Source organism: Aureobasidium namibiae, assembly GCF_000721765.1.
Source record: "Aureobasidium namibiae CBS 147.97 unplaced genomic scaffold scaffold_7, whole genome shotgun sequence".
In the NCBI taxonomy this organism is placed as follows: domain Eukaryota; kingdom Fungi; phylum Ascomycota; class Dothideomycetes; order Dothideales; family Saccotheciaceae; genus Aureobasidium; species Aureobasidium namibiae.
The window spans coordinates 874266-892891 of NW_013581202.1; the positions used below are offsets into that span (position 1 = coordinate 874266).

At 51.6% G+C, this 18626-nt stretch overlaps 8 protein-coding genes across 8 annotated transcripts; 7 read left to right on the forward strand and 1 right to left on the reverse strand.

Moving 5' to 3' along the window:
* Positions 1-750: 750 nt before the first annotated feature.
* M436DRAFT_45243 (uncharacterized protein) lies at positions 751-2682 on the forward strand (the record flags this gene model as incomplete). The annotated part of the gene is made up of 1 exon (XM_013572540.1): positions 751-2682. One exon carries the CDS (start codon positions 751-753, stop codon positions 2680-2682), a length of 1932 nt encoding a protein of 643 aa, XP_013427994.1.
* An 892-nt stretch (positions 2683-3574) lies between these two features.
* On the forward strand, positions 3575-6071 carry M436DRAFT_45659 (transketolase; the record flags this gene model as incomplete). The annotated part of the gene is made up of 5 exons (XM_013572619.1): positions 3575-3628; positions 3779-3921; positions 4106-4190; positions 4243-4537; positions 4591-6071. 5 exons carry the CDS (start codon positions 3575-3577, stop codon positions 6069-6071), a joined length of 2058 nt encoding a protein of 685 aa, XP_013428073.1.
* Positions 6072-6327: 256 nt separating this feature from the next.
* Positions 6328-6630, forward strand: M436DRAFT_44605 (uncharacterized protein; the record flags this gene model as incomplete). Its single annotated transcript, XM_013572424.1, has 1 exon — positions 6328-6630. A coding segment is annotated over one exon (303 nt), but the record flags the coding sequence as incomplete, so codon positions are not given.
* Positions 6631-7512: 882 nt separating this feature from the next.
* Positions 7513-9286, forward strand: M436DRAFT_45170 (uncharacterized protein; the record flags this gene model as incomplete). Its single annotated transcript, XM_013572523.1, has 3 exons — positions 7513-8520; positions 8571-8921; positions 8978-9286. 3 exons carry the CDS (start codon positions 7513-7515, stop codon positions 9284-9286), a joined length of 1668 nt encoding a protein of 555 aa, XP_013427977.1.
* Positions 9287-9490: 204 nt separating this feature from the next.
* On the reverse strand, positions 9491-10183 carry M436DRAFT_72392 (uncharacterized protein; the record flags this gene model as incomplete). The annotated part of the gene is made up of 2 exons (XM_013572771.1): positions 9491-10050; positions 10111-10183. The coding sequence occupies 2 exons, from the start codon at positions 10181-10183 to the stop codon at positions 9491-9493; spliced, it is 633 nt and encodes a 210-aa protein (XP_013428225.1).
* Positions 10184-10620: 437 nt separating this feature from the next.
* Positions 10621-13392, forward strand: M436DRAFT_72393 (ATP-dependent DNA ligase; the record flags this gene model as incomplete). The annotated part of the gene is made up of 3 exons (XM_013572772.1): positions 10621-10649; positions 10738-12036; positions 12093-13392. 3 exons carry the CDS (start codon positions 10621-10623, stop codon positions 13390-13392), a joined length of 2628 nt encoding a protein of 875 aa, XP_013428226.1.
* A 1003-nt stretch (positions 13393-14395) lies between these two features.
* M436DRAFT_81420 (tRNA guanosine-2'-O-methyltransferase) lies at positions 14396-16037 on the forward strand (the record flags this gene model as incomplete). Its single annotated transcript, XM_013572852.1, has 4 exons — positions 14396-14509; positions 14675-15713; positions 15773-15903; positions 15960-16037. The coding sequence occupies 4 exons, from the start codon at positions 14396-14398 to the stop codon at positions 16035-16037; spliced, it is 1362 nt and encodes a 453-aa protein (XP_013428306.1).
* Positions 16038-17852: 1815 nt separating this feature from the next.
* M436DRAFT_63347 (uncharacterized protein) lies at positions 17853-18212 on the forward strand (the record flags this gene model as incomplete). The annotated part of the gene is made up of 1 exon (XM_013572688.1): positions 17853-18212. The coding sequence occupies one exon, from the start codon at positions 17853-17855 to the stop codon at positions 18210-18212; it is 360 nt and encodes a 119-aa protein (XP_013428142.1).
* Positions 18213-18626: the final 414 nt, after the last annotated feature.

Sequence of the window (18626 nt, forward strand, 5' to 3'; positions counted from 1 at the left end):
ACACTGGGCTGTTTTGCGAACACCGCATTCAGAAGCATTGGGTTGGAGTAGTGCGCATTCAAGGTTGTGTTTTGTTGTTTGCATTTGTTCTCGATTGATACCCCTCACGTACAGCAACGGCGCAGACATGCTTATGGCTTAAGACAGAAATCAATCGATTATTGTTTCATAAAATCCAGAGACCTATTTCTGAATGTCTCGAAACGAAGAACCATCGAGTAGGTCAGGTATCAATTACTGGTGCCTTACTCGCAGCATTAGATGGTCTGTGCAGGCATCCATTGTCTTCGAAAGTCGTGTTAAGCGCCGACTCTTCTGCAAGATGTCTCTGCATCCTCCCGGCTTGGGCCCCTAGTATTCTCCTGGCGCTTTGAGCAGCACGCCCTGCCACCCGTCTGTGTATGATGACGATGGCTGGCGGCTGCTGAAGACATGCATAGAAAAGTGTACAAGACCTCGCCCGCGCGAGTGCTCGTAGGTTCTCGATTTCTCTTTCTGCTATTGTCTCTATTGTATCTTCTATTCATCTAATTTTTCATTTTCTGCCTTCTCTTCCTGTGCCGCTGGTCGGACTCTCTCCTTCTAATCTTTCTATTATGAGCCTGTCACAATAACAACCGTCCTCGATATTCACCAATAGATCCTATTGAAGGTACGATCTCTATCGGACACCCGAGACAACCCTTGCCCCATTTCTTCTTGACTTCACAAGATCTGACATCGTCTTCAAAGCATAAAACACTTACAACCATGGCGCCTCGTTTTGGACGATATCGCGCTCTCAACTCTCGGGACACAGTAGCTTTGCCGGCAAAGCTTCTACCGTCCGTTCCCACATGTGCCCAAGCATGTGTGTCTTCAAAAGTCGCCCAGGGACTAGTACCTGCTGAATGCGACAGCCCGACCGATGCTGCTTGCCTCTGCTCGCACTACGACACATCAGGCTTTGCTCTTGGAGAGACGGTCATCCGCTGCATGATAGAATCCTGCCCCGATGAAGTCTTGACGGCATCTAAATCTGAAGCCTATCGTTTATGTGCCACATACTCGGAAGCTGTCATAGGCACACATTCTGTATTGACTATGACAGCGTCCTTCCAATCAACGACATCGACACCATCTTCGCAGACCATTCAGCCAACATCGATGCCAACGAACTCCACTGTACTCACACCATCGGCTCCAAGGACTGTTGTCAGTGTGCCCACATCGAGTGTGTCTGGTCCATCCTCGGCTGCACCGACTAGTCCTTCTGCAACATCATCTCAGTCCCCTAAGCCTTTGACGACTGGTGAGACAGTCGGCATTTCTGTCGCCTCGATTGCTATTGCTGCTCTCATCTTCGGGCTATGCTTCTTCTGCTGTTGTTGTTTACGACGTCGAGAAAAAGAGAAGAAAAACAAGAAAGCTGGCACGCCCACAAGAAAGTGGTTCAAGACAAGTCACCGGCTAGACTTTCAGGATCAGTCTTCCCCGACCGGATCCAGGTTCCCGTCCAGCAGTATCGCCAGACCAGCTGCCTCGTCCGGTCCTCGCAGGCCACCAAGATCCTTTCCAGCAAGTCCGAACAGATCGCCTCGCTCCTCATTGAGCAGCTTCACCAAGTCGCCCGAAGTCATCAACCAACGTCGTTTCAGACCTACGCTTCGACCTCAACTGGAGTGGTGGAAACAGTCTTCTCGACTTGATATTCGCCAAGTTCCAGACGGTCACAAATCACACAGGGCGAGCATTTCCTCACCTAGTCGATGTGAGACCAAGTCTCCTAGACTTCCGGCCCCTATCACCAACATCACCATCAACGTGAAGAAGGCGAGCAAGCACTTGAGACCTGACAGCGCTGCTACCAGGTGGACGGTATTCGAAGAAGACAGCAAAACGCTAGCCCACAATGCTGTACTGCCAGAGCCTCCAAAGCTTCCGAGACACGTCTTCTTGTCACCGATTCACCCTCCATCACAGCCAAGCTTTGCAGACCAATACACGACTTCTCCAGAAGACATGGTCAAGTCAGGCTTGATGCTCCAGATTCCTCGCAAGCCAGTGAGGAGTGAAAAAGCATCCCTTCCAAACGGCATTTCTCTGCACACAGAAGCTTCCAGAAACGAGCATCTGTCCATGCCACCCAGCAGTGCAGCAAGCTACCTCCCAGCCTACTACACCAGCTCCGACAGTCGCACTCCTGTCGCACCGAAATGGAGTCCTCATGACCATGAACGCTTCAGCCAACCCCATTTTGCACCATTACCTCTGATGCCACAACGCAATGCACACTTTTCATGGACTTCAGCGACTACGTTTGAATCCGTGGACCTTGACGAAACAACACCAGAGAACGAAGTCGACAAGCAGCTTTCTCCGGTTTCGTACCCCAAGGTGCCTCGTCCTTCGAATCAAGCCATTCCTCGCTCTCCTCCTCTGACTACCTCGAGTGGGAAGGTGACGTTGGCAGCAAAGAGACGCGGTGAAGATTTGTCGATTGATCTCGGGCGTGGACTGATGATTTCGAGTGTCAGAGAAGCTCCCGACACACCGTTGAGAAACTACAGTCTCAAGAAACAACAGAGAAGGAAACAGCAGACCCCTCAGATGGCATTGAAGAGTCCTCTTTGGAAGCCGAAACTTACGCCTAGCAGAAGAGGAGACGATTTGTTTCTTTCCGTGAAGGTCAAGGGTCGTTAAGAGAAAGCAAGAGGAAGACATGCTTTGAGGTAATTTGGGCATTTTCCTTTGGGTCTTTTTTCTTGTTTGATTCAGCTTGGGCACGCAAAAAGAGATACCCTGATTTGCAAGCATAGCGATGGTGTCTTTCTCCGAGGAAAGTGGTTATCAGCGTTTGTTTCATTCACCACAGACACTCCTTTCCAAGTAGAAACATGTATTAGCATTATATTCTTATCCAAAACATTCGCTGCCTGTGCCTTGTAGTCACCATCAACTGCCTAAATAGCTGTCAAAACGTATATGACCTTGGCGTTTGAGGATGTGAATTGTTGAGAGACCTCATGGCGCCGAATATTGGACAACTATCTCCTTGGAGGTAGAAGGAAGATAGCATAGCCGTGTGAGCAGTCATGCGGCTATCAAAAATCTGATAATTAACTGTAACCGCCCGCCGGTAGAATGCGCCGGGCGGAGATGCTTCATCCCACTCGGCATCTCTGGCTTGAGGCTCTCTCCGCCGACACCGCAGTTTTGGCAAAATGAGGGTCTGTCGGGAATTGGAAACACGTTGTTTCGAGAGCAGCCCTCGAAATAGTGTCGGCACAACCACGAGGTTGACTTGATTCATCCGTGCTGCTGGCCCTCTGTCGTCCACTTGTAAGGCCGAGAGCTTAATCAGCTGGTTTGCAATGGAAGTCGAAGGGCTACAGTCGACCATCGGGACCCACAAGCACCCTCGATCCCAGAGCGCACGGGCCGCAATCGATTCATCCGACACAGCTTCCCACGGTCGGTCGTCGGCCGGCAGCTCTGACTGACGTAGCTTTTTGGGAGAGTCAACACTTTTCTCTCACAGATCAGCAACCCTCTTTCCTTTCACTCATCACATACCTCTGTCATATCATTCAAAATGGGTTACGGAGAAGTTGACCAGAAAGCCATCAACACCATCAGACTGCTCGCAGTAAGTCTTTGCTCACCGCATATCTAGACAGCTACCCCTCCATGAGGCTTCGAGGGGCTGTGACCGCTTGTTGAGTCGCCACATGCACCTCGAACCTCCTGCCAGAGGGGAGTCAATGATGGATTGAACTGACACGAGATGCTTCTACAGGTCGATGCGACCGCCAAAGCCAACTCGGGTCACCCCGGTGCTCCCATGGGTATGGCCCCTGTCGCTCACGTTCTTTTCAACAAGTTCATGCGCTTCAACCCCAAGAACCCCGACTGGGTCAACAGAGACAGATTCGTTCTCTCGTAAGTCAACCCTCATCCATTGGTTGGGCTGGCTGTCGCGTTGTACATGAATACCAGGAGTGCTTTTTCTTGTTATCATGGAAGCCGGTGGGGGGAACTTCTCCACATCCACAGGCCGACTTCAAAAGCCGACAGCAGCACAACACTCGATCCGAAAAACATTGCTAACAGCATTGCCTCTCAGGAACGGTCACGGTTGCATGCTCCAGTATGCTCTCCTCCACTTGTTCGGCTATGCCTTGAGCATGGACGACATCAAGGCTTTCAGAGTGAGTCTTATCGGCCTACCACAATTCACACTCTTTTCTGACATAAGACCAGACCATTGACAGCATCACCCCCGGTCACCCCGAGGCTCACGATACTCCCGGAGTTGAGGTCACCACTGGTCCTCTTGGTCAGGGTTTCGCCAACGCTGTTGGTCTTGCCATGGCCCAGGCCCAGACTGCTGGTACCTTCAACAAGCCCGGCTTCGACCTCATCAACAACTACACCTACACCTTCTTCGGTGATGGTTGCGCCATGGAGGGTATTGCCTCCGAGGCCGCCTCCACTGCCGGTCACTTGCAGCTCGGCAACCTCATCGCCATCTACGATGACAACAAGATCTCCATTGGTCAGTAGCTTTCTAACGATTTGCGGATAAGAATTGGACTAACCACCAAACAGACGGTGACACCAAGTGCGCCTTCACTGAGGATGTCATGAAGCGTTTCGAGGCCTACGGCTGGCACACCGAGCACGTCGAGAAGGGTGACACTGACCTCGAGGGTATTGAGGCTGCCATCAAGAGATGTCGCGAGGTCAAGGACAAGCCTTCAGTCATCAAGCTTACCACCACCATCGGTTTCGGTTCCAAGCTCCAGGGTACCGGCGGTGTCCACGGTAACCCCCTCAAGGCTGACGACATCAAGCACGTCAAGGAGCAGTTCGGTTTCGACCCCGAGCAGTCCTTTGTCGTTCCCCAGGAGGTCTACGACTACTACCACAAGACTGCCGATGCCGGTGCCGCCGCTGAGCAGGAGTGGAACAAGCTCTTCGAGAAGTACGCTTCCGAGCACAAGGAGGCCCACGCCGACCTTGCCCGCCGTCTTACCGGCAAGCTCCCCGAGGGCTGGCAAAAGTCCCTCCCCACCTACAAGCCCACCGACGACGCCATTGCTTCCCGCAAGCTTTCCGAGTCCGTCCTCGAGGCCATCTACGACGCTGTTCCCGAGCTGGTCTCTGGTTCCGCCGATCTGACTGGCTCCAACAACACCCGCTGGAAGAAGGCCGTCGACTTCCAGCCCCCCAACACCGGCATTGGCCAGTGGAACGGTCGCTACATGCGTTACGGTGTCCGTGAGCACGCCATGGCCGCCATCATGAACGGTCTTTCCGCCTACGGTACCCTCATCCCCGCCGGTGGTACTTTCCTCAACTTCGTCTCATACGCCGCCGGTGCCGTCCGTCTCTCCGCCCTGTCCCACCAGCGTGTTCTCTACATCGCCACCCACGACTCCATCGGTCTCGGTGAGGATGGTGCCACTCACCAGCCTATTGAGACTCTTGCTCACTTCCGCGCTCTCCCCAACATCATGGTCTGGCGCCCTGCTGACGGTAACGAGTGCTCTGCTGCCTACTACGTTGCCCTGACCAGCCGTGAGACCCCCTCTCTCCTCGCCCTGACCCGTCAGAACCTGCCCCAGCTCGAGGGTTCCACCATCGAGAAGGCTTCCAAGGGTGGTTACGTCGCTCTCGAGCAGGAGAAGGCCGACGTCACCCTCGTTTCCACCGGTTCCGAGGTCGGCATCTGTCTCGAGGCTGTCAAGACCCTCAAGGACGAGCACAACCTCACCGCCCGTGTCGTTTCCCTGCCTTGCTTCGAGGTCTTTGACGCACAAGACAGAGACTACCGCCTGTCGGTCATCCCCGACGGCATCCCCACCATGTCCGTTGAGGTCATGTCCACCATGGGCTGGGAGAAGTACTCCCACGAGCAGTTCGGTCTCAACAGATTCGGTGCCTCCGGTGCCTACAAGGACGTCTACAAGAAGTTCGAGTTCACCCCCGAGGGTATCGCCAAGCGCGCCAAGAAGACTGTCGACTTCTACAAGGATGTCAAGCCTCTTCGCTCCCCCATCAACCGTGCTTTCCAGCAGCTCATCTAAGCATTAGATGAAAGCTATGGTTACGGCCGCGTGTTGACATGACTTTTTCCTTTTGAACGCTTACAAAATGTATACCCCCTCCTGAGATTGGGGTAATGGATACATAGAATGAAATGGCGAATACGATACCAAATATTTTGCATACCCCTACTAGTGCCTATGAGTGTGATGAGTGACATCGTCGACATCGGGACATGTTGCCCAAATCGATGACCCGAGGGGAGAGCAAGATGTCGCAGTGATAGTATGAATAGATCAAGTATCAAGCACATACGGCCACAGTCAGCTGAAAACTGGGCATCCCGTCCGCTCTGCCATACATAAGCAGTTGAACGGCAGATTAGTACTACGGTGGGTGACCACGTGGGAATCCCTGCTGCTGTATGTTTTGTGTTTTCGTTTTGCTCTATATCGCCCATGTGTGAGCTTCGACAATCGCTGCCTTGGTTATTGCTCTTTTGCTGCTTGTTGGTCGTGTCTTCTATGGGAACTTGATGTCAAAGCCTCTCGTGACCGGTGGGAAGCAGTTTCTGCTTTTGGCAAACGCAATGGCTGCTAGCTTGGCAGGTTCACAACCTGTTCTTTCCTTGTAAATGACACACCATGAATCAAATCATTGTAGTTCGTGACCACGAAAGCCGCTCTCGTTGTCGTCGCGAGGAGAGAGGTAAGCTGCTGTTCAAACACCAATCGTCGCGCATAAGAGCTCGAACGTCCGGCAAAACGGTCCTTCTCCAACTGTCTCAAGACTCGAGATACCAAAGAAAGATTTCACGGCGATCAGACAGGTTGTGAACACAAGTTTTGCGATGAGACACACGCGCATCTGCACGTCGGTGAGCGGCTTTCGACACCTGTCTGCCTGATGACCTCCAACCATGAAGATCTTGCGTAACGTCGCGAGGCTTCAGTATGTCGTCTCCCTTCACGACCAACTTTCCTCTTGCACACAAGCCATATACATATCGGCGGCTAGGAGTTTAGTCTGAGATGCGCCAATCAAAAGCAGGATACTTGGATGAGGCGATGCTTGGTTCCTGCAGATCATGCCTGGTAGGCACCAATGAGGCAGCTGACCAGCCAACCACAAGACTCGTGCACCAGGTTACCAGAAAACCGCCCTAACACACATTGACAATTTCAAGCCTCACATGCACCCCAGGCTGTTGCGGCGGAGCAGATTATTTCTGATTCACATGCGTGTGTCGGGTGGCTTCGTCATGTCGCGCCTGGCTCGAGGAGTCATCACTACTGAATATGGAGCTCTTAACTTGGAAATGATAAGAGCAGGTTATCTCGCTGTCTCTTTACTAGAAAACTGGTCTGATTACTTTTCGAAATGGACAGCCAAATGGACTACAACTTTGCAGATACGTTGCCAGGCATGGAACGATCAGATTCAGCATTCACAAACCCACAAAAGCCCAAATCAGAAGCCTCCATGTACGAACCTCTTTCCGACCAACCAACTGGATTCCGCAACTTGGATCAGGCCGATGTGCTGGAAGATTCGGTACAACTTCTCTGCACTCCAACATCTCGCAACTTCATTGTGGATTTTGGCGACGAGGAAGCATGGGTGTCCTTTGATCAGCCAGCCGAGACAATTCACAGTTTACTCGAAGCATCGCGTCCGTCCACTCTTCACACACGCTGGATCAACATCTGGTACCCGTTCTTGCAGCGACCTCTTCTGGAGCTACTGGCTCAGCAGTACGACTTCTCACCAAGACTGCTGGCACTCATGAGCTCAGATCCCAAACGAATGAGACAGTATCCTTCTCAGCCTGTTGCTGTCGAGAAAAGGACCGAAGATATACTGAGACGTTCTTTTGAGGATATCGAGAAGGGTCTCTCGTCATCACCGCTTCCTGCCACGGACACCAGCTCGCTTAGCAGCTGCAACCCTGCACGTACTGGAAATCTCTACGACATTGTCGACGGTGTCTGGCATTACACTTCTCTGGACCAAGGCCGAAGCTACCTCTGTCTAGGCTTCAACAGCTTGTATAACGTGCACGCTGTCGAAGCTGGATGTGGTGTGTCGGAGGAAAGTACAGGAACCAAGGACGCGCCCTTACCTCATATCAAGCGAGTCTGGACATGGCTTCTCATCTGCGCAGACAAGACCGTCATCAGCATCAACGAGGACATTTATCCATACAGCGAAGGTCATTTGTCGCATCCTCAGCACCTGGTCATGATGGAAACTCGTCGTAACCTCATGAATGTCTTTCGCTCGCTATCCAAGGTTGAAGACAGCAGGGAAGCAAACCCGCTTGTGCTCTTGCCTATCAGAAGAAGACTCGGTGATACCAAGGAAGAGACGGCACATCGCGACAAGGATGCACCTGGTCTGCTGTTCTACTACCTGTTTGAGAATTGGTTTAATAGCTACTCTCTCATTACGCGTAGAGAGAGCAGATATGGTATGGAGCTGGAGAAGCTTGTAAGTATTCTAATCTTGTTTCCATATTTCGCAACACTGACTTTGAGCAGCAAAAAGAGATGTTCTCGGCACCAAAGCTTCATCACATTGACCTTCTACATGGCATCGGTAACGAACTCGGAGCGCTCAAGCGCCACTACAAGAGTTACATCCGCCTAGTCGATCGAGTGACCGAGCCACAATCCAGCACCCTGGCATCAAGAACAGGATCTCGCGTGCCCAGCAAAGCAAGCCAGGAGACTTTCGACAAACTCGCCGTACAAGGAGCACAGTCGCTGATGGGAGTCGGTTTGACGAGTGCAGCCATTGTCCGTTTCGAGAGACTCCGAGATATGATCTCGTTGTATGCTCTGGCTGAATGTAAGGATTATTTGCACCAGAAAGATGGACTGGTACAGATGGTGAGTGCAGCTTGTCGTCTTGTTGTCTTTGATCAATCACTGACATGTTCAAACAGAACTTCCAACTCGTGGCCATGTCGCAGTCTGCCGGTGTCGATCGCCTTACGAGGGTCGCGTTGCTCATCAGCAAAGCGACCATTCTGTTCCTTCCACTGACCTTTTTGACCGAATACGTGTCGGCTGATCTCGGCGTGACGTATTCGGTAAAGACATACTGGATTGCATTCGCTGTCGTTCTGACCTTGTCGTGGATACTCCTGATGGGCTTTGGCGTGTTGAGTGGGACGATGGAGACGTGGAGTCTGTTTCCACCATTGAAGAGATCCTTCAGCAAGATCAAGAACTGGAAGAGGAAGAATGAGTGACGGATCGGTGGTGAGACGTGATTGACAGGGCAGGATGAAAGGGACATATGGTAATATGCAAGGTCGGACAGGACACACAGCGCAGATTGCATGATACAAGTAACAGGACACAGACAGGCATGGATACACAGACAGTATGCCAAAAAAAAAAAAAAGAGGGGTATCATATAGGTCTAAATATACAAACACGTTTTGCTTTTGCTTCTATGTCTCGACCAAATCATCTTGTAACAATGTAGGAGTGGCACTTGCACTCGCACTCTTCTCTCGCCGCCACTTGTCCAATGCCTTTTCACCTTCATATTCATCGTCATAGCATCTTTCCCTGACCAAGCCCCATGTCCTGGAACGTACAATACTTTCGACCATCAACTCACTCCTCACCAACGCAGCCAATGCCTCCGTCCTCACTTCCCTAGGAAAGTATCTCCCACTATACGGATCCAACCTCTCGTTCACCACTCTTTCCCTCGCTCTCATGTCTTCCACCTGACGCAACATGTGATCTGGATCGTTCGGGTCTGGTGATGTGGCTACACCCGCGCAGTAAGCGAGTACATCGCTACGGGCTTGCCAGGAAGGAAACAGGACGTTCTTCTTGAAGGTCGCGCACGCTTCTGTGGAAATTGCGCGTTTGCCGACTGGGCGTGAGGGAGAGCGGGATGTGTTGTGTGGGTCCCAGGCGTCCTTGCTGGGGGAGAGTAGGGCGTTGAGGTTTTGGGAGATTGTGTCGTCGACGGCGCTGCGGGATATACGGAGGAAGTCTGAGAGGTGTGTTAGAAGGGGAAGGATAGAGTAGCAGATCAGGGTAGGGGAATGCGTACCCTGTAGAGCGGTCTGGTTGAAGCAGAAGGCGGGAGTGAGTTTTGGGGCGGGCGTTGTGGTGGGTGCTGCCATGGCGGGCACTCGAACAGGAGGAGGGGGAGGAGAGGGAGACGGTGGAAGAGATGGAGGAGTCGTTTTCCAGAAGTGTCCAGCCAGTTTGACCAAGATTGTACGATTCGCCCTTGTGCAGCGTATCAAGAAGAAGTTGAAGCCATGATGCATGCATGACTCGGCGTTAACAGACGCCAAAACGCCGTCCATCAGCGTCATTGAAAACCAATTTGTCGCGTGTTCGAGGCAAGCGCGCGTGAGCGTCACGTCCTGCAAGCTGCCTCGCTCCTGCTGTGCCTACCACAATTCTGCCTTGGATCCTTGCTCTGCCTTGTCGCGCACAATCGATGCGGCTGTCCTCTAATACATTGCGAACCTTCGATTCTGTTAAACTCTTGTCTTTGCGCCGTTTGCTCTGCACTCAACCTACTAGCTATCGACCTCAGCTGTGCTTCAGGATGCCTCCTAAGCAACAGGCCACTCTTGGGTATGTTGAGACTTTACAGACCATCCTGATTATATCGAAATGCTGCCTAGTCTCCTGATCTTCAACATGTGACTGACACGTGTCAAAGCAACTTCTTCGCAAAACCCAATGGCTCAACTCCCGCCTCCCAACAACCAAAGCTCTCGTTTGCGACAAAGCCAAAGCCCGAACCCAAGAAGCCAAAGAATCAAGATGAGGAGAAGGTAGAGGATGAACCTTCGGACAGCAAGGTCGCTGCAAAGAAAGAGGACACAGAAGATGCAACTGAACACCCAGAGGACGTCACCGCCACATCGAAATCAATCAAGACGCCCAAGAAGAGAACAGTAAAGGAAGAGGATGAGGAAGAAGCTGGTGCATCAGAAGAAGAGCCTCCGACCAAGAGACAGCGCAAGAAGCCCGCCAATTCTTCAAGTCCAAGAAAGCCAAAGCAGGATCCCATTCCAGATCATGAAGAGCCTGTCAAGAAACAAAAGGCTGCACCCAAGAAGCCCGCAGCTACGCCACCAACACCCGCCAAGGTCGACGAAGAAGATATCACAATGAAGGATGGCTCCGAGAGTGACCCTCAATCAGAGGCAGAGGATGTCGAGTCGGACGAGGAAGAACAGCCAGAGAAGGCTGCAAAGGCTCGCGAAAAGGTTCAGAGCACATTCAAGTCAAACACAAAAGACCCATATCCCGATTGGAAGGCCGGCGACCCCGTACCTTACGCTGCTCTCTGCACTACATTCTCCAAGATCGAGATGACGACGAAACGTCTGGAAATCATGGCACACTGCTCCTTGTTCCTCAGACAAGTCCTTCGCCTCACCCCTCAGGACCTCCAACCTACTGTTCTACTGATGCTCGGCAAGCTTGCTGCAGACTATGCTGGTATCGAGTTGGGTATTGGCGAGAGTCTTATCATGAAGGCTATTGGTGAGTCTACAGGCCGATCACTCAAAATCGTCAAAGAGGATCAGCAGAAGATCGGTGACCTGGGTCTTGTTGCAGCAAAGAGCAAGGGCGGTCAGCCCACCATGTTCAAGCCAAAGCCTTTGACTGTACGTGGCGTCCACGAATCATTAATGGCTATCGCAAAGATTGAAGGATCTGGTGGTCAAGGCCGCAAGGTTTCTGGTATCCACAAGCTGCTTTCTGCTGCTGATACAAATCTATCAAAGGGCAAGGGAGTCGATATCGAAGAGAACAAGGGCGGTCCGAGCGAAGCGAAGTTCATTGTTCGCACTCTCGAGGGCAAGATGCGCCTGGGTCTGGCAGACAAGACTGTCCTTGTTTCGCTGGCTCAGGCCATGACTTACCACGATGTCATGACCAAGACCAACAAGGCACCTACCACCGAGCAGCTGGAGAAGGGTGAACGTGTTTTAAAGAACGTGTACAAGTACGTTTTCTATCTGCTCTTCAATTTCTCGAGCCGATTGCTAATTTTCCACACAGCGAACTGCCCAGCTACGAAGTCATTGTTCCCGCCTATCTCGAGAACGGAGTCTTCGACTTGCACGATGCATGCAAGCTTCAACCTGGTGTTCCCCTCAAGCCTATGTTGGCAAAGCCGACCAAGTCAATCACCGAAGTGCTCGATCGCTTCGAGGGCAAGGACTTCACCTGCGAGTACAAGTACGATGGAGAGAGAGCACAGATCCACTTTGTCGCCCACGATTCTGACCTGACTTACGCCACTGCTGCCCCCACCGCTGGCAATTCTTCCAAGGGTGTCTCGAACATTTTCTCGAGAAACAGTGAAGACCTGTCGAAGAAGTACCCAGATATTCTCGCCAAGCTGCCCACCTGGGTCAAAGAGGGCACCAAGAGCTTCGTTCTGGATTGTGAGACCGTCGCCTGGGACGTGGATGAGAAGAAGGTTCTGCCTTTCCAACAACTCATGACCAGAAAACGCAAGGATGTCAAGACCGAGGATATCAAGGTCAAAGTCTGTGTCTTTGCTTTCGATCTTCTGTTCCTGAACGGCGAGGCTCTTGTCAATCAATCCTTCCGTGACCGCAGAGCCAAGCTCTACGAAGCATTCAAGGAGGTCGAAGGCGAGTTTGCCTTCGCTCAGTTTGGCAACACCAACGAGCTCGATGCCATTCAAGTCCTGCTCGAAGACTCCATCAAGGCCTCTTGCGAAGGTCTGATGGTGAAGATGTTGGACGGCCCCGAGTCCTACTACGAACCTTCGCGTCGCTCACAGAATTGGCTGAAGGTCAAGAAGGATTACCTCGCTGGCGCAGGTGACTCTCTGGACCTAGTCGTGCTCGGTGCCTACTACGGCAGAGGCAAGAGAACAAACGTCTATGGCGCTTTCCTCCTCGCGTGCTACAACAACTCATCACAAAAGTACGAGACCGTATGCAACATCGGTACCGGTTTCTCAGAAGCTCTCCTCGAATCACTGCACGAGACCCTCTCACCATTGGTGATTGACCGACCCAAGCCCTTCTACAGCCATTCCACAGGCAACAAGGACCAACCCGACGTCTGGTTCGAGCCTCGTCTCGTGTGGGAAGTCAAGACTGCTGACTTGACATTGTCGCCTCGCTACAAGGCTGCTGCCGATGCGCTGGGTGATCCCAGTGGCAAGGGTGTCAGTCTGCGCTTCCCGAGATATATCCGTGACCGTGATGATAAGAAGCCTGATGATGCTACTACTGCCAGACAGGTTGCTGAGATGTACAGGAAGCAGGAGTCTGTGGGCAAAAACAAGGGTCCTTCGGTTGATGATGACTTTGAGTATTAGATGGGATAGGGTCATATGCATTGTGGAGTTGGTTTGGGAGTTGGTTGTGGAGTGGGATCGTTGTTTTCGTTTCATTGCTGAGATCTCTGTATTATCAGTTGAGGAGTGGGTTGACTCTGAGAAAGGCAGAGATGCATGTGTTTCCACATCGAAAGCATGCGTCTTGCAGACCTTATTTGGTATTTTACACCTGTCCTGTACGCTCGAGTACCGTAGAGAAGAATATGATGAAAAACAACACAAGACAGATTAAATGTCCTATACCGCGTTTTTATACCTAACCAAGGCTCAAATTTGGCATGTTTACTCTGATTCTGCGTGTATGCATGACTGCAGCCCTGATTTGCTTATTCTCGTCCTTCCCTTCACACAAACCATGCGACCCTTGCATCTCCTCGCTCTGATTACCAAAGCTTTATGAAAACATTGCGAGCTGGACAAAATGGAAGGTTGTTGCTTTAAAGTGAACAAGAGCTGTGTATGTTGCATAGATCTCGGTAAGGAAATTTTGGACCACACATATCGAGCAGTTGACAGTGGAGATCTGTGGCATAACCTTCATAGTTGGCATGGAGAGAAGTCATAGCTCTGAGTAGCATAAGGCAACGTCCAAATGGCTGTGTACGCACCAAATTGACAATGTTGTCGTCGATTTGGATATCGGCCAGGGCCGTCACAGCAGCGACTTTGAGGTGACCCTGTCTTGAAGAATATTTTGCCAAGTCAAACAACTTTTGGCAAGGAAAGTCTAGCCGAGTTGTCGTTTTGACTCTTTTTCTACACAAGCGACAGAGCATTTCGAAGAAACAATTTACCACCATATCGCTGTATCACCACATTACTAGTCGCAATTTGAGGATCAAATCGAGCAGAGAAAACATCTGGAAGCTAGACCTGCCTCCGATCTCATCTTTCCTCAGCGGTGTCAAAAGAGAACAACTACTTGACTAGGAAACCGGAAAGAGAAGAAAAAAACAACATAGGAACGAGGATAACGGAGACCATGGAGTATCTCATTCGACTCGCGCAGATGCATGAGACGTTTCGGCGTCCCGAGTTGGAGGCGCTGGCTGTATTGCACAATGTAGACTTGGAGATTCTGGAGTACTCTGACGAGGTAAGGAGAGCCAATTTTTTCATTTCAACCTTTGTTGCGTAGAGCCAGAGAGATCGTGGTGTGGGTCTGAAAGAAGAGCATCGGAGAGGATCACGAGTCTGCACGGTTCACGAACGGAGGAGCAGATGCCAGAGGATACAACAGAGCTAATCAAGCAATCCACAGTCACCATTCTGCATTGCAAAAATCTCATCGGACAAGGATGCAGCTAAACTCATCTCTCGCTCCATGTTGACCGGCGCAGTCTACGAACTCTGGGGCATCGGAAACAACTACGAAGAATGCCACGCAGACGTAAAGAAGCGATCACAACATCTCTGGGCGCAATACAAAGACACCGCGTCATTCAGCTTCCAAATCGACAGTTTCCAAGCCAAACGCACGAACACGGAAAAGAGAGACATCGTGGAGAGTTTCTCGTACATGGCCTTCGAAGGTCCGATCAGACTAAAGAACCCAGATTTGCCAATGGTAGTACTGGAAGAATGGGATCTAGAAGGCAAGGAACCCAAGCGCGTGGCGTTGGGTCGTCTGATCGGTGAAAGCGGACGCTCAGCGATGAACAAATACGACCTCAAGAAGCGCAAATACATCAGCACTACATCAATGGACTCGCAACTGGCTCTGATCACTGCAAACATGGCTTTGGCGGCACCGGGTAAGATCTTCTACGATCCTTTTACCGGAACTGGAAGTTTCCCGGTTGCGTGTGCGCATTTTGGTGCCACTGTGGTGGGCAGTGATATTGACCCTCGCAGCATTCGTGGAAAGCCGGACAGGAATGTCATGAGCAATTTCGTGCAGTATGGGCTGGTGCCTCAATATATGGATATGTTTGTGAGCGATTTGACGAACACGCCGATCAGGAAGACGAGATGGCTTGACGGCATCGTTTGCGATCCTCCATACGGTGTTCGTGAGGGTCTGAGAGTTTTAGGCAGCACGCGAGAAGACTTGCAGAAAGAGGTCCTGCTCAAGAGCGGTGTACCGGCACATCTGGCTCCAGGCTATATTCCACCCAAGAAGGCTTACAGCTTTGACGCCATGATGGATGATATCCTCGACTTTGGATATACTCATATGGTGGACAATGGCAGACTCAGCATGTGGATGCCAGTGGCTAACGATGAGGACATGGAGATCCCAATCCCCAGCCACCCGGCGATGCAGCTGGTAGCCATGTCAGTCCAGCAGTTCAACAGATGTGCGTTTAGGCTCGACACTACAATGTGGATCTCGATGATGCTGACCATTTTCTCGCAGGGGCCCGCAGACTCATCACTTACCGCCGCGTTCCAGAAGCTCAAGTGGACCAAGAAGCACTTCGAAACCGTGAGAAGCGTGAAGAGGCAACCGGAGTGACGGCAGATGATCTCAACGCCTTCCGACGAAAGGTATGCACGAGCATGACAAGCCTAACGTGTTTTGTCACAGCTAACGCATGGCGCAGTACTTCCAAGGCTTCAAAGATCAGCAGCAACAGCAACAGCAACAAGTCGAGGCGGATGCTGCAGCAGCATCATCATGAGTCGAAGCCGTTTGAGAAGAGGCGGTCATGGTGTGGGCTGGAGACAAGACTTGAGCGGCTGAAACAGACAGCTAGCGGCGTTCGGTCCTGAGCCCAGCTGCTGTTGGACGTTCAACGTCAGGTCCACGAGGCGGAGTCGCCGGTCACAGCTGTGGTGACGGACTGCTGGTGCATGTCATAGATACCTGATGAGATCATCTGGGCCAGCCATCTGACACTCGAGCGAGATGGATACAAGAGTCGGTTAGAAAACAATATCCAACGGATCAAGGACTTCGGGCTAAAGGCACGTGTGTATGTCACGATCTCCTGTGTTGTACATCGTACTGTCGACCGGATTGATTGCAGCTGTGTACACGTAACCCAATGTGCTTCGCCTCAAGCACCTGAGCAGACTCGCACCGACCGACTGTTTGTACAGTTGATATCGCAATCTCGGCTCAATCGCTCGAGGGAGAGGTGTTTTGTGGACATGCAAACAGAAACACGAACCTTTGCAACGTCTGGCGCGTCGGTTGGACCGGTTAGTCAGCGTGAGGGGACCCCATCTCGAAGGAGGCAATGGTGTACAGAAACTAAGCACAAGAGGTGGTGGGAAAAAGAAGTGGGACTTGGGATCTTCGAGACTTGACTGGAGAGTGGGTAGAAAGGCAATCCAGGCCAGGGTTCGCAGGATCTTGCGGCCCTGAACATCTTCTGGAGATAAGGTCAGGGACCTGAGAGACGGCAGGAGCAATCCACAGACTGAGACCCGGCATGTTACTTGGCGCGACGTTTCGCACGCTGTTCGTCCACGCAAACTTGCACGACGCAAGAAGCTGAGCAACGTGTGAGGCTGACCCAGATTGACAGCCCTGTGCAAATAGCGGTGGACCGAAAGAAGAATTGGCCAGTTCTTTTGCCTGTGCTCTATGTGCTTGCCTCGCAGAGTCCAGTTTTCCCAGAGACCTGGATGAGTCTGTGAAAAAGCTTCGTGCCCTTTGCCAATGTGGAATGTCTGCTGCGAACTATTGCGCTATAGCAAGGCTACTGCAAGAAATTCTTGAGTCAAGCTCGTTTATGGACGGGTTCTTGTTCATATCGGGAAAGCAACGGTCAAACGGTGGGGGAAAGGGGGACGCTTGGTGGGTCTGGTTGACAGTCAGGGGTCGGCGGCGGTCGTGCGAAGGACTTGTTCGCGAGGCTTTGGCGTGTGCTTTTGACGAGCCGGCAGACTGCTGGGCAAAAGATGTGGGGACATCGCGACATCCCTACCGAACTTTACCTGCGACATCGACGACACTCGGGAGCCATCTCTATGAAACTCCATCTGGTAGATCATACGGTGAGTGAGATACATTGCGAAACAAGAGGTGAGATATAGCTGAGCTGAGGTTTCTGTAAACACTGCTCTCATCCTCTTCTCTGTCGGTGTCCTTCTTTCTTTATTCCCTTCACGCTGCGCGTCTCTAAATTTACATTCCTTTCACAACGTTGCTGCAGCGGCCGGAGTCCGCGATCGTTGTGCTGCCCTTACATACTTTTTGCACCAGACCCTCCGGGAGCCACCGTTAGAATCGATATTTACTCCTTGCCCAAGCCTACCTCCTTTGCAACGACAGTCGCGTAGTATTTAAGAGTCCGTTGTGTCGACGAGGTTGGGATCTTCAGTCACAATATCCACTCCTTTGGTTCATCAACTCTCATAACCACATTCTTTAACTGCACCTTGCCTTGCAAAAAGCAATTCCACACTCGCTACTACTACAAAACATCCTTCTCGGCATCTCTTCTTGCAGCATCTTTCCAGATCAAAAACACCACAACACCATCACAATGCCTTCTCGCTCAAACCGCAACATTGCTTCCGGCTCTCTTCGCCGTCTCAAGACTGTCTTCTCGTCTTCTCACACTCACATTCCCAACGCTCCTCTGTCGCCTGTCTCAGAGAACTCCGACAGCTGCTGGACTGTCAGCAGATCATCGACTGGCAGCCGCTTCAGCCAACTTGTCTCATCAGTCTCATCATACTCAATTGGCAACTTCAGCATTCGCCGCAGTCCCAGTCAACTAGAGCTCGAACAGGAAGAGGAGAAGATTGAAACTCCCGAGGAGCTTCTCAGCTTGATCGAGCCTCGTCCTTTCGCAGGCACCGCCGCGGGAGGCTTCGAAGATGTGCTCTTCGGCCGTCTGTGAACAACAATCACAGTCAACACATCAACATCAACAACAACCAAACTTTAATGATAAACGCCTTTTTCCTTTACACCAAACTTCTAACGACGACGCGACGCATCATCAACAACAACATCGGCCACGTTGGCGTTTCATCCCCCACTGTCGCGCGCAGCGGCCCCCGACGGTTGAGCGGACTTGCTTAACGGTTGCGCATGTTCCTTCTCTTGAACATCCAATCGGACATGCAGTGATGGAGGACATTGGAATGAGAATTCCCAATCATTCCTCCACGCTCCCAACGAGATAGTCGGCCTTTCCAACTTCTCGATTCTCTTGAACATTTCCATTCTTCCATTCGCTTCTTGACGATACCAGGTGCCGATGATTCGGTGGCCGTTTTGATTACCCCTTTCTTCTTTCCTCCAACCTCTT